General features: G+C 43.6%; 1 protein-coding gene across 2 annotated transcripts in view; it reads left to right on the plus strand.

The window, feature by feature from the left end:
* The window catches only part of PDZRN3 (PDZ domain containing ring finger 3), a 243,794-nt gene that overhangs the window by 18,305 nt on the left and 211,785 nt on the right, over positions 1-13,704 (plus strand). The window contains exon 3 of one of the 2 annotated variants that reach the window (XM_059078057.2): positions 3,197-3,304. The exons of the other annotated variant lie outside the window; for it this stretch is intronic. Within the exon in view, the coding sequence (XP_058934040.1) occupies positions 3,197-3,304 (108 nt within the window). The remainder of the gene's footprint in view (positions 1-3,196; positions 3,305-13,704) is intronic. 2 annotated transcript variants of the gene reach the window in all.

Raw genomic sequence — 13,704 nt, forward strand, 5'->3', positions numbered from 1 at the left:
AAAGCCAGGATGAGCAACAATGCACACTCATTGTCAGTTACTAGAGTGCAAATGACGTGTGTGTTTCCCAAGGAATTACTGTGTTCGATGCTTGGTTGTGTTGTGACATAAGCCCAGCCAGGGGGCTCTGACATAAGGCTTTTCATCACATGATGCAGTACGTGATGCTCTTAGCAAAATCACGTCACCCGTTCATGAGTGCTCGTATCCCTAAAGAAACAGCAGCCAGTCTGGTCTATCAGACCTTTCCCTTCAGCCTTTGGCAAATATACTTCATTGTCAGGCACCCCTGGGATTTAAACATTCCCTTTCATTTTTCTGTTTCTCAAGCCAACAAAAGCAAACAAATCCTAATTCATCTTGGTTCACCTTGATGCATAGCTCTACCTTAAAATGTGTTAGGAGAGGCGCCAACAGACAAAGGCTAAAGAGATGTCTCAAGAGAAAAGTCTCGCTATCAGGGATGGGCTTGATTTGTTTTTTTTTTTTGATTTTGTGCTTTCTGTATTTTTTGAATTCTGTTCCCATCCCCTACCACTGTCTTTATTTAAGCTCAGTTGTGGTGTTTGCTCTTGCCTATTCCTCTCTGATTTTTTGCTTGGACTTTCTGATGCTCCTTAAGAAAAATTACTTGTAGGGCTTCCCTGGTGGCGCAGCGGTTGAGAGTCCGCCTGCCGATGCAGGGGACGCGGGTTCGTGCCCCGGTCTGGGAACCGGGAAGATCCCACATACCGCGGAGCGGCTGGGCCCGTGAGCCATGGCCGCTGAGCCTGCGCGTTGGAGCCTGTGCTCTGCAACGGGAGAGGCCACAGCAGTGAGAGGCCTGCGTACCGCAAAAAAAAAAAAAAAAAAAAAAAAATTACTTGTGTACGACGTATTTTTCTGAAAAAGAAGCCAAAGCCCAAATCCCAGCCCCTTCCCCCCCACTTCCTTCCCAGCCAAGAAATGCAAAACAGTTAAATCAGAGTAAACACAGCTCTCTTTTCATTTGATATATTGACATCATCTCTTAGGGAACTCAAGCTTGTCCATACATCCTTTGTGGTCCATTGAGACTCTTCAGGTTCTGCTAGTGGAATATTCCCATAGCCTGGAATGTTGGAATTCATGTGTATTTTTAAGATTTTTCTCAATGGGAGACAGCATTGCACTTAGAACTTGTATAAGAGAATCAACCTATCCTTAGTTTGAAAGTGACCTATGCCACTTTTTAGCTGTGTGACCTTAAGTAGGTTACTTAACCTCTCTGTCTCAGATTTTTTCCATCTATGAAATGGATAATAATATTACATACCAGTTGTGGTTATTATGAGGATTAAATGGTGGACAAAGTACGCTCACTACGTACCTGGTACCTAATGTGTGTTCAGTAAATAGAAGCTGTTGCATTGCTTTGTATTTGTTTCTGATATAGGCACGTAGGGAGCTACACAGATGCCTTGGGACTCGTGCGTCGTTAGTAGTGGCTGTGAGAGAGAAAGGAGGCTCGTAGAAATTCAGACAGTGAAGGTCTGAGCGGAGTGCTGTGTTGCTGGCCAGGGGTGCCTTTGGGGGCCGGTTGATCCAGCACAACACCCACAGGCTTGCAGACCCTTCTCTCTTGGAAGAGTGTTGATAGAATCCAGATGGCAGTGAGAGACTTACCTTTGTCTTGTGGGGATAAATGTTGGGAAAAACACTTAAGGTTCATTTTCGCTTGTGATTTTGGTGTCTTTTGAATCATATCTATAACATTGTATAGTGTGTGTTGTCTTTGTGAGAAGCAGGGGAGGGAGGGGAGAGAAGAGGTGGAGAATGTGCCTTTTCCCACCCTTCGTTACTGCTGTTACACTTCACGGGGTAGATGGAACCACTTCAAAGCCATGTCTCTCCTTCTTTAGAATATAGGTTTGTTTTTGTTGTTGTTGATATTTTGCAGTTTAAAGAGGAAAATGTTGTATTTTCATACTTATTTTTTAACAAGTGGAATTTTGATGTATTTGCATGTAGAGAAATTAGTACTGAAGTAGATCTTCTTGTGGCGTTATGTCAGGGAAATTACCACGATGGTAGATTTTGGAGTTTTTGTGGAACATCCTGAACTTACTTCCCAAATGCTTTTTGTTTGGAAACAACACATGCTTTTGCCGTTGCATTTATAAATCCGTCTGTTAATCACGAGAAATTTAATCCACACTCTTGGAGAGCATTCATCCCAGTGCTATTTGGAAAGGAGTTCATGAACAAGCTGTGAGGGTTTTTTTTTTTTTTTATGAGTCCGTTGGAGCTTTTTGATTTTAAATAAAAGGAGGACTTTGAGCAGCGAGCTGTCTTCTTTCCCAGAAAGTTTCAGTCTGGACTTTGAAAGATCTAAAGGAATTCAAGAAGATTGGCGATCAGAATTTATTAGGAAGGAGGAGGGGTCATGGTGGGCTTTTCTGATGCAAATCAGAACAAAGATAAAACGCCTATTTTCACCATCAGATTATTGGATATTTAAAAGTTTTATAATACTCTGTGCTTGTGGGGATATGAGAATACACTGTGTCTAATGAGCTGTAAGTACAAGCTCTCTGAAGGGTAGTTTGGCGACATCTATCAAATACACATACCCTTTGACCCAGCAGTTCCATTGCTAGGGATTTGCCCTGATATATGCTAGCAAAGATATTTCAGAATACAGATAGAAAGGAGTTAGAGGTGACACAGTCTCTCATAGCAGCAACTGTAAACAGTGCTAATTATCCCTGTGTGGGGATACTGTCCAGTCACTTAAGGGAGTGAGGTAGACAGTGGGCCTGATGGTGAAGAATCTCCAACATTTTTAAAATTAAGTGAAAGAGGCCAGGCACCCAAGAACGTGGGGTGCATTACCCCATTTCTGTGTGTAAGAAAGAAAGAAATACACGTTTAGGAAGGTGGTGCATTAAAATGTTTTGGAAAGGATGGAAAAACTGCCACTCGATGCAGGGAAGGGGTAGGAGGACAGTGGGTTAGAGATGGCAGGGGCTTATCACTTGATACCTTTTGGTATGGCTGGACTTACCACATGTTAATTTTAGTTTAAAACAGAAATCGGGGGAAACAGCTGGCTTTTACCCCCTTGCCACTTGTGCCACCAGCAAGAACCCATTACTGTTTTAAGAGTGTAAGCTTGATTTTCATGATCAACTTAATGCCTAGCTTTCATGTGTGTGTGTGTTTTTTTAACCCAAAGGACAACCAAGATGGATCGTCCAGTGAAGGAATCTTTGTATCCAAAATAGTTGACAGTGGACCTGCAGCCAAGGACGGAGGCCTGCAGATTCACGACAGGATTATCGAGGTATGTGGACACTGCCAGCGTCTTCTCTAGGCCGAACGGCATCCCGTCTTCATCTGGCTCAAGGCAGGGTGTTCGGTGGGGCAGGGAGGCCTCCGCTGGTGACTCCTGAGGCAGGAGCCAGACCTCTCCGATGGTGTGGGACCAGACTGGGTGCCGACTGCCTTGCTCTTAAGCTTTTGTTCCTGTTCAGTGCAGAGAAGCCAGATTACGAGTGGCTCATTCACGATTTGGCTCTGGTCACGCGGCCGCGCATCTGTTTTGCGTGCTTCAGTTAGAGCTTCGTGTGAAAACCACCGGGGAGTCGTGTGTTAGTTAGAACCAGATGCGCAGTCCCTGTGGTGCAAATGGTGACTCTGTTCAGATTGGTGACCAGGGAGCGGATCGTTGTGTCAGCTTTGGAATCACTCTGATGTCCTCAGAGCTCACAGCCCACAATTATTTCTACATATCCCTCTTTTATTACGCGTGTCTGTTTTGCTTGTTGTCACTTGTACTCGTTGATCGTCCGGGGAGAGGTTGATATTCATAATGGTCACTCATCTCATCACCGACTTCCTCATTTTCAGTTTTCACCCATTGTTTTAAACTTTTACTTAGGGGCTTTGTAGATTTTCTCTGGGGGAGGTAGGTAGTTCCCTCCACCCCGCCACAGGACACTTTGGAATGGGGTCACACAGGGAAAGAGTGATTCGTGGCCTGCTTGTGTGGGCTCCTGTTGCAAAGTTTGATACAAATGACTCTATTTTGCTGGTGGTTTTGACTATCTTGATTGCTCTTTTAATGGGTAAATATATATATACACACGGGCTCAATTTGTTGGCTCTACTATGAGGAAAAAGTTAAATATGAGAATCCAGGATGAGTTGTTGAAGCCCATAAGAAGCTCACCCATGGGCCGTAGCACATTAAACAGGAAACTGGAAAAATGGCACTGTGACCCCTGGATGTTTTATGTTCCAAACACACATTTGTATAGCATCTATATTTCTGGAGTATATTGGTGGTCTGTTTCAAACCTCGGACCGAGTGGGAACTCTGACCAGGGGATAAGCCACGAGGGAAGTTCCTGTTACCCACTGGAATGTGGCCATGTGCTTCCGGGGGAGGGAGCGTTGGGGAGAGGATGACAGAGTCTCGCTTTTCTGGTCTCATCTGGATGAATTCTGCAATGTGCAAAGCAGTACACTTCAGGTCAATTTATATCCTTAGGGAAACAGACGGTTATATCTCCCCAAGAAAACAAACTGAACGAGTTAGGCTTTAAGAGTTGACTTTTCTGAAGGAGTGGATGCGGTGTGACAGTTTACATATTAAAAGGATACTTGATTTTGTTGTAAGGACATCATTAATACTGCTACATCCCCGTTGACTTTTTGAAGGGTTCTTAAACTTGGAGATCTTTCTGCTGCATGTTTTAGGGTCAATCTTCCTATTTCCCCGGTCAGGGGAGTGGATTTTCCCTACCAGGAATTTGCTTGGGCAAGACGCTTTTTCAAGAGCTCAGATGCGTCCTTACTGTCTTTTTTTAAAGAAAGAATACATTTTTTAGAAAATGAATTTATTTATTTATGGCTGTGTTGGGTGTTCGTTTCTGTGCGAGGGCTTCCTCTAGTTGCGGCGAGCGGGGGCCACTCTTCATCGCGGTGCGCGGGCCCCTCACTATCGCGGCCTCTGTTGTCGCGGAGCACGGGCTCCGGACGCGCCGGCTCAGCAGTTGTGGCTCACGGGCCCAGTTGCTCCGCGGCACGTGGGATCCTCCCGGACCAGGGCTCAAACCCGTGTCCCCTGCATCGGCAGGCGCATTCTCAACCACTGCGCCACCAGGGAAGCCCGAGAATACATTTTTTGAGACTGTTGTTCCAAAAGATAAGTATAGTTTCCATTGCCAAGGGTTTGGTGGAACAGCCAGTTTCTGTAAGTAATGGAATTTCATTGCTCTTATGTTTTGCAAATGAGAAATGTACAGCTGGGCAGGATTTTCTCTTGGCAAAGGGGGATCTGTATTTGAAACATTTAGTATGGTTTCTGGTAAGTCACATTCCCCTTTTGGACAGTATGTAAAAAATTAATCATGTCCCGGTGTTGAGATGGAAAGACGGATGAGCACAATAGAGAAACAACATATGTGTAATTGCCATTGACACCCCGTGCCCTTCTCCGTCAAATCCTAATCTCTCTTGACATGATACAGTGATTCCCATGCGTGAAGACGATGTTCTCCTGTTCACCTTGTCTGCGTCTGAGTTTATTACCAGGCATGAATTTGATTATTTTAAGTGTGCACGTGGGTTTACTAAGAAGGGTCAGGGGCTTTCTAGTTTTCCTCCATATTTCTTCCTTTTCAGAGGAGTGAGGCAACTCCCACTAGATTTTCACCATAAGAACTTTCATCCTGGCAAAAGGACGCTTGTATTAAATCCACAGAGACTGACTAAATCTCGTCCTCAGTGCAGAGTCGTTCACAGTTACCCTGTTCCTACCGCTCTTTGTTCCCTGAGACCGGAGCTGTAGTTCGCACCCACGTCAGAGCCAAGCACACTCGCCTCGTTTTTTATCAGAAATATTGTGAAATGCCATCACTACTCTCATGAAGCGACGTTCATAAATAGTACTTCTATACATGCACACCTAATGGTAGAACCTATATACTGTCATTAATAGAAAAATAACAGGAAGATCATTTATAATAAAATGTATGTATTGGTATGTAAATGCTCGGGCACAGCCGCATTCGAAGACACTGTGACGTTTGTTGCCAGACGCTGGCCTCTCCTTGTGGGCCCGGCACGGTGCACCGGCGACAGAAGTTGCTGGTCCAGGAAGGCGGTGCCGCAGAGTTTGGCACCACGAGCAGCAGTGCCGTCCACGATTGGATTTTCCACGGTGGTGAACAGATTGTGGTCAAGATACGGCACAATTAAATACAGTCTTCCTTTGATTTACACACGTCTGTGTGTGTATGTGTGTGTGTGTATTTTTTTTAAATTGTGGTAAAATATACGTAACATGAAATTTACCATTTTAACTCTTTGTAAGTGTACTTTTCTGGGGCATTAAGTACTTGATCGTGCAACCATCACCACCATGCATCTCCAGAACTTTTTTGTCTTCCCAAACTGAAACTGTAGCCATTAACCCACCCCTCCTCCCCTTCCCCCAGCTCCTGGCTGCCGGCCTTCTGTTTTCTTTTTCTATGCATTTGACTGCTCTAGGTGTGCCCCACGTAAGTGGAATCATACAGTATTTATCTTTCTGTGTCTGGCTCGTTTCACTTAGCGTGATGGGCTCTACAGTCATCTGTGGACTTGTAGCATGTGTCAGAATTCCATCTTTTTAAAAGCTGAATACTATTCCATTGTATGTATAGAAGTATAGACCCCATTTTGTTTATCCATTCATCCATCGATGGACATTTGGCTTGCTTCCATCTTTACACTGTGGTGAATAATACTGCTGTGAACATGGGTGTGTAATCTGTATGCATTTCAGTTGCAAAAACAAAACAAAACAAAAAACCCCTCAGGGTTTATATGTAAAACAGAGTTAGGGTGTACCCTCAGGTAATTATAAAAAGTTTGTTACTTTACTAATGTCTGGCAGGATACGGGGATGGTGATTCAGGAAGCCCAATAATTTCTTCATTGCCCGAGACTCTGTGCGTTTAGGGCTTCTAGCATCCTTGGGACCCACCCCAATCCTTGTGACAATGAAAAATGCTTCCATAGATTTCCAGCAGTACCTCGGGTTATGATAGGGACCCCAGGAAGAACGACTGGGGTAGAGATTTGTCTTGTTCCCAAACCTTGTGATGCAAGGTGCGTTGCTCAGAAGCTCGTTCTTGCATTGTGCTTGTCTCTCATTTGGCGGTAAGTGAATTTCTGTGACAGTTGTCTGGGCTAAATGCAATGTCCTCTTCTGCTTTGACATAGTAAATGCAATTCTCCGAGTGCAGTGAAGGCAGGGAGTGAAGCCCTCTGTTGCCACTAACCTTTATTTTGTACAATCCTCTGTAAATACATGTTCATCTTGAGAGGGTTATGATTTGAAGACATAAGCATGTGGTCACAGAAGGGTGTGTAAGCTCAGTGGCTTTTGTCTAAATCAGTCATTCTCTGTTTGCTCTAGATTTGGTTAGTCTGTCATTGCTAAAAAGGCTGGGTTACAGGGTTGACTAGAACAGATTAACACTGCCTTCCCTTCCCGGGCTAGGCCACTTGGTAAAGTGAGATTTTACTCTTTGTTAGTGAAGATAGTGTTCTCCCACCAACTACAATTGCACAGTGGCATGTGAATTCACCTGAAAAAGCATTTAGTTTTAGAAAACTAAATGTTAACTTAGTTTTGTCTTCTGTTAACTTTTTTTTTTTTTTTTTTTTGGTACGCGGGCCTCTCACTGTTGTGGCCTCTCCCACTGCGGAGCACAGGCTCCGACGCGCAGGCTCAGCGGCCACGGCTCACGGGCCCAGCCGCTCCGCGGCACGTGGGATCTTCCCGGACCGGGGCACGAACCCGTGTCCCCTGCATCGGCAGGTGGACTCTCAACCACTGCGCCACCAGGGAAGCCCTTCTGTTAACTTTTTATTGTGACATAATTTCAGACTTGCATTAATGTATTCCTCTATAGTCTTTACCCAGATTCCCCTGGCATTAACATCTACTACATTTACTTTATCCCTTTCTCTCTCTACCTCTATTCCTAAATACATCATTGTGTATTTTTTTTAGGAATAAGACCTCTTACATAACTACCATCCATTTATCTAAATCAGGAAATTAATATTGGTAGGTCCCTAATGTCTCATCTACAGAATTTAGTCAGATTTCTAATAATCCGTACAGTGTCCTTGATAGCAAGAGAAAACTGCAGATCATAGGTTTTATTGAGTTGTCATAGTTCTTGATTTCCTTTCCTTTAGAGCAGTGGCTCAAGTTTTTTGTCTCGCATGCTACTGATGTTTTTGAAGAACACAAACTAGGTCTTCTGCATAATGTCTCTCAGTTTGGGTTTTTCTGATGTTTCCTCACGAGTATGGATTCAGGCCATACGTTTCGGACAGGAATACCGAAGAAGCGATGGTGTGTCCTTCTCAGCATATCCTGTCGGGGGTCACACAACGTCACTCTGTGCCTTTATTAGTGATGTTAACTTGGGCTGCTTGGTTAAAGTCTTATCTGCCACGTCTCTCTGCTGTAAAGGTACTGTTTTCTCCTTTGTCTTGCGTCCTGTCGGGGAGGCTGGGGGGATACTTTGAGGCTGTGGAAATAGCCCCACTGCGACTCAAACTCTCATACACTGGTTTTAGCCCCCACTCATGGATTTTACTTGACTTGATTATTATGATAATGGCTGACAAACGGTGATTTACTAAGTACATTCCTTCTGTGTTTATGAGTTGTAAGAAGAAGTGTTCCTTTCCTCCCTGTTTTTTTCTACCTATCTCCATCTGTCTGTCTGTCTATTTCAGTATGGACTCATGGATTCTTATAATTTGGTGGTCACCTTGGCCAGTTTTGGCCAGAAGGAGCTCTTTCAAGCTAGCACCTCTGTCCTTTTCTCATGTTCCCATCAGTTTTTCAGCACTTCCTTACTTTGTGGCACCACGAGATGTCCCAGGCTCACCTTGTACTTTCCTTGATCCAGCCCTAGAATCAGCTCTTTTTCCAAGTAGCTCTGACTAAGTCCACTGAGTGAAGAGTGAGTAGCATTTAGAAACCAAAATATGGGTGCTAGGGTGATCGTATATAATTATACGAGGTTATAATTGAGGTTTCTTTGTTTCTAGGCACTCTCAGCAGACAGAGCTAGAAAATGTAAATATGCACATACACACACGTTATCATCATCAGCGACACACCTCTCTACTTCTGTTTCTCTATTCATCCTTTTATGTATTTTGAAAACTATGCCTGTATCAGTACCTCTAATTCCAGTCCAAGTCTGCATGGTTAAGTTTCTCCTCCTTCTTTGAAGATTTGCAACTCCTAGAGGAATCCCTTTTGAAATAGTGATGAATGTACTCTTTTCTTTTGAATCAAATCTCTGCTCTTTGCTTAGATGTTATCAGTGAATTAAAAGTTGTGCATGAAAATTGTTTAAAATATTTCCATATTATTTTTGGTTTGATTTCGGGAGGAAAAATATGCTCTGAAGTAGGTGATTTTGTAATTATATTTTTCTTTCATTATGGGGTAAGAAAGTCTCGGTATTTCTTGTGTAAACTGTATGAAGGAAACTTATTATTGCTAAACAGGCAGAGATATGCACAGGCCATTTGGGGGTAATATTAAAAATAAACACGTGGGGCTATGCTGTTGTCCTCTGTAGTGACTGATAGCCATGGACCACACTCAGCAGAGGAGAGGAAAAAATTCTGTGGCAATTATTCTCTTCAGAAGTAAAGCCTGTTTGTGTCAATTTGAACTCTCTGTTAACTTCAGTGACACACATCATCTGTTTTGATGAAAGAGCTGTGGTATAATTCAAGCTATGTTTAGAAGACTCTTTTTAAGCTGCAAAAATAAGCAGGTTTTAGAGACTCCTTATTAGTAATGGACCCCAGCTCTCCATTTCCAGAGGCAGAGACGGGAGTTTCATCTTAGTTACCAATTTCAGTTGGTTGACAGTGTTGTACCCTGGATTTCTGTGTGGCAGGATTCTGAGACCATGTCTGCACTGAGTGGGGTGATCATTTAGTGATGTTTGCCATGGACACGAGAGAGGAGGGGTGACAGTTTGACTCTGGATTTGTTATCTCTGGCTGGACTCATACAGTGTTTTTGGAGTGACGACATTATCATTTGGAAGTAATGACTCTCCTTGCATTGGGATGGTGTGTATTTCATAATAATATATCAGTCATTCTTTTTGGTCTTCAGATGTAAAATAAAGTGGACACCTTTTTTTTTTTTTTTTTTTTTTTTTTTGCGGTATGTGGGCCTCTCACTGTTGTGGCCTCTCCCGTTGCGGAGCACAGGCTCCGGACGCACAGGCTCAGCGGCCATGGCTCACGGGCTTAGTTGCTCCGCGGCATGTGGGATCTTCCCGGACCAGGGCACGAACCCGTGTCTCCTGCATCGGCAGGCGGATTCTCAACCACTGCGCCACCAGGGAAGCCCAAAGTGGACACCTTTGTTGCATCTCGGTTTTTTTTCCCTCCTCCCCCTGTTTAAACACGCTTTTCACTTTCATCTTACTCTTACAGCCTATACCATAGCAATAGAAGTTCTGGCAAAATTAAAGCAGCTGATTTCCTTAGTATTAGCAGGCACATGTGGAAGTGGAAAGAGCCCTGAGATTTAAATGAGGACCCCAGGTTGAGGTTTCTACCAGGTTATTCGCTCTGTGGTCTTAGTATCCTAAATGCTGAGCCTCGAGTTCCTCATCTCTAAAATGGGGAGAGCATTACTCTCTGTCTCCCCTACCTGTCATGCTGTCTGAGTAGAGCAAGGAGATAACATAGGTCAAAGGATTTTTGCTCTTAAGTGCCAATATGAAGAATTGTTTGTTTGTTTTTTTCAAATTCAAATTTTAGTATCTGATACAAGAACTTAATATCAAAGCCAATTATAGAAGTCAGCAAAATACTTCTGAGATCTGTTTTCCTCTTGTGTGTTTTAGCCAGAATGTAGTGCTGCTGCAGGATTATTGAGGAAACCTTGAACTGTTTCAGGCAGACATACTTTTCAGAATTAACAGTGTGACCAATTAATACCAAATATTTCTTTACTCCCTGTTGCCTTTAAAAAAATAACATTTTGTATTAATTTTTTTCTAATGACTGTACTGATGTGTTGACTTGGTAATATTTATTATTGTTGTTATTTTCTTATTACTGTTTTGCTATAAAAGCTTAGCTTTAAAAAAAAAAAACAAACTAGGTTTTCAGTGAACATCTTTGTAACATATATCACTGCACACCAGCCATATAAACATTAGGTGAAGAATAAAACATATGGCGTGATGCAATTTGTTTGTTTTGAAGACATTTATGTATATTAGTCTTTTCATAGGAAAAAGTACTCTGAGGTAATACAACATTTTAAAGTTATATAGAAAGTTGTAGATTGGGATTATGGGGGAGCTTTACATTTTTTAAGTCACCTTTCTATAATGTTGGACTTCTCCAGAGAAGTGAATACTCTTTTTTATAATCCAGAAAACAGTAAAGAGGAAAAATGAGTTAGACGTTTGCTTTGAGTTTTAAGTGTCACAAAGCTGACCCCTGCTTGTGTGTTTCCTTTTGTATATTTCCTTTTGTATATTACTGGTCGTTCTCCTTTTCAAAAGCTCCTAGCAGGTGGCCTCAGGTATGAGATGGGTGGACAGCTCATACTGAGACTCTGGAACCAGGCTGTTGGAAGTTCCTCCCTCCCCTTCTCTGCCCCGATTATCAGAGTTCACTTCCTCTTGACATGGTGTACTTTTGTGGGAGTTGTGGCTCCCCAGAAGTCATGGTCAACCATGACCGTGGTCAGCCCTTAGTAAAAAGAGTTATTTAGATCATCCACAAAGCACTTTCAAATCAAGAATAAATCAGAAGTGACTGGCATCCCCATTAAATTTTTTGAATAAAGATTAGGTCGAAAAATTAAATCTTTGGTGATTCCCAGACAACAACAAAACAACAAACCCTTGACAACAGTACAGATAAGATACGGTTTATATTCAGTTGTCTTCTTTGTACACCATATCTAGACCCTTATCTTTAAGTATGGGGGTTTTGAGAACAAGAGCCCACATCATTTTTTTAAAAATTAAGTTCTTGTCTTTCAGTCTGTTGGTGTAAGACACAAAGAGCTAGGTGCACTTTTATCGGACTTGAAAGGTATGTTTGGAATGGTCTGACTTAAATGATCAACTATGAAGTTTATGTAAAATAAGCGGTGTGGGGAGAGGCCCTGGGAGAGGCTTTGAAAGCAGTAGGCCCACATCATTTTGGAAACAAAATCTAAGCCCGGGGGCCTATAGATGAGGGGGCTGGGAACAGGAGCAGGGAGAGTTAGATGAGGAATTGTCACTGGGAATGACACGTGGAAGACTCAGGTGGATTGGTGGCTACAAGCGCCGATTCGCAGTTACGCCACTTTCACCGAAAACTCCCAGCATCCCAGGGTGGGAAGCTGCAGCAGCACGATTTCATCTAATGATGATGAATGATTCCCATGAGCCTCGGGGGGAGGGCAGCTGGGTTCTCGGCCACACATAGTGCCACATGGCTCCAAGAAGACCTTTGGCTCTTCTGTTTCGTCTATTTGTCTGTGTCTATTTTGACAGTCATTTGAACTGCAGACAGTCTGGGTCCCATCCCTCTTCTGAGGGTAGCATTGCCCGCTTCCTTTTTGGCTCTTTTGATTCTCTTAATTTCCATCTTTCATCACTGCCTCTTTTCCTGCTAGCCCTCCTGAGTCACTTGACAGCTCTCCGGGACCAAGAGGACTGAAAGCCTAAGAGTGTTTGCTTTCTTAGCCACTCGCCACCTCCCCAAAGAGGCATGCCAGTCTGTTTCTTTAAAATGAGCTAAGTATATTTATGTTTTATTTTTCACTCTCTGGAGAAACTCTGGGGTGGATTAGAAGTTGCTGGCTGTCACTCTCCGAAGAAGGCAGTTTCTGTTCTTCTCCTGCAATGATTGTTGCTAGAACATTCATGTTTCTACACACATCGATTTGAGAATTTGTTAGCCAGACACATACAGCTCCTACTCGGTGTTTATTTTAAAAATCGGGAGGGGGATGCATTATATAGAGTGGTCTGTGGTCATGGCTTGTTGAAAATCTTCATGTTGTGTGAGTTCTCAGGCTCACAGTGGAAGAGAAGCCATCGGCAGGCATGTGTTCTACTTGTTGGAGGTGAGTTGTATTCTCCGCAATACTGAGATAGGCCAAAAGGCATAGAGAGCTCATATGTGGTCCCTGGCTCTGGGGAGTTTCCATGTCAGACGGATGGACAGAGGAAGGTAGCTGATACTAGGGCCCTGAGAAAGGCAGTCGGTTGTATAGAGTGGTTAGGGCTCACGGACTCTGGAATCACACCAGGTTTTGAATTTTAATTCTACCATCGCTAGCCTCGCGACCTTGGACAAGTTTCTCCTCACCTCTGAGCGTTGCTTTCTTCTGTAAATTATGGACACCATTTAGGCACACCCTGGAAGTACTGTGGGTCCAGTTTCAGACCACTGCAGTACAGCGAATATCACAATAAAAGGCGTCACATTGGGCTTCCCTGGTGGCGCAGTGGTTGAGAATCCGCCTGCCGATGCAGGAGACACGGGTTCGTGCCCTGGTCCGGGAAGATCCCACATGCCGCGGAGCGGCTGGGCCCGTGAGCCATGGCCGCTGAGCCTGCGCGTCCGCAGCCTGTGCTCCGCAATGGGAGAGGCCACAACAGTGAGAGGCCCGCA

This window comes from Kogia breviceps, chromosome 10, assembly GCF_026419965.1.
Source record: "Kogia breviceps isolate mKogBre1 chromosome 10, mKogBre1 haplotype 1, whole genome shotgun sequence".
Lineage (NCBI taxonomy): Eukaryota > Metazoa > Chordata > Mammalia > Artiodactyla > Physeteridae > Kogia > Kogia breviceps.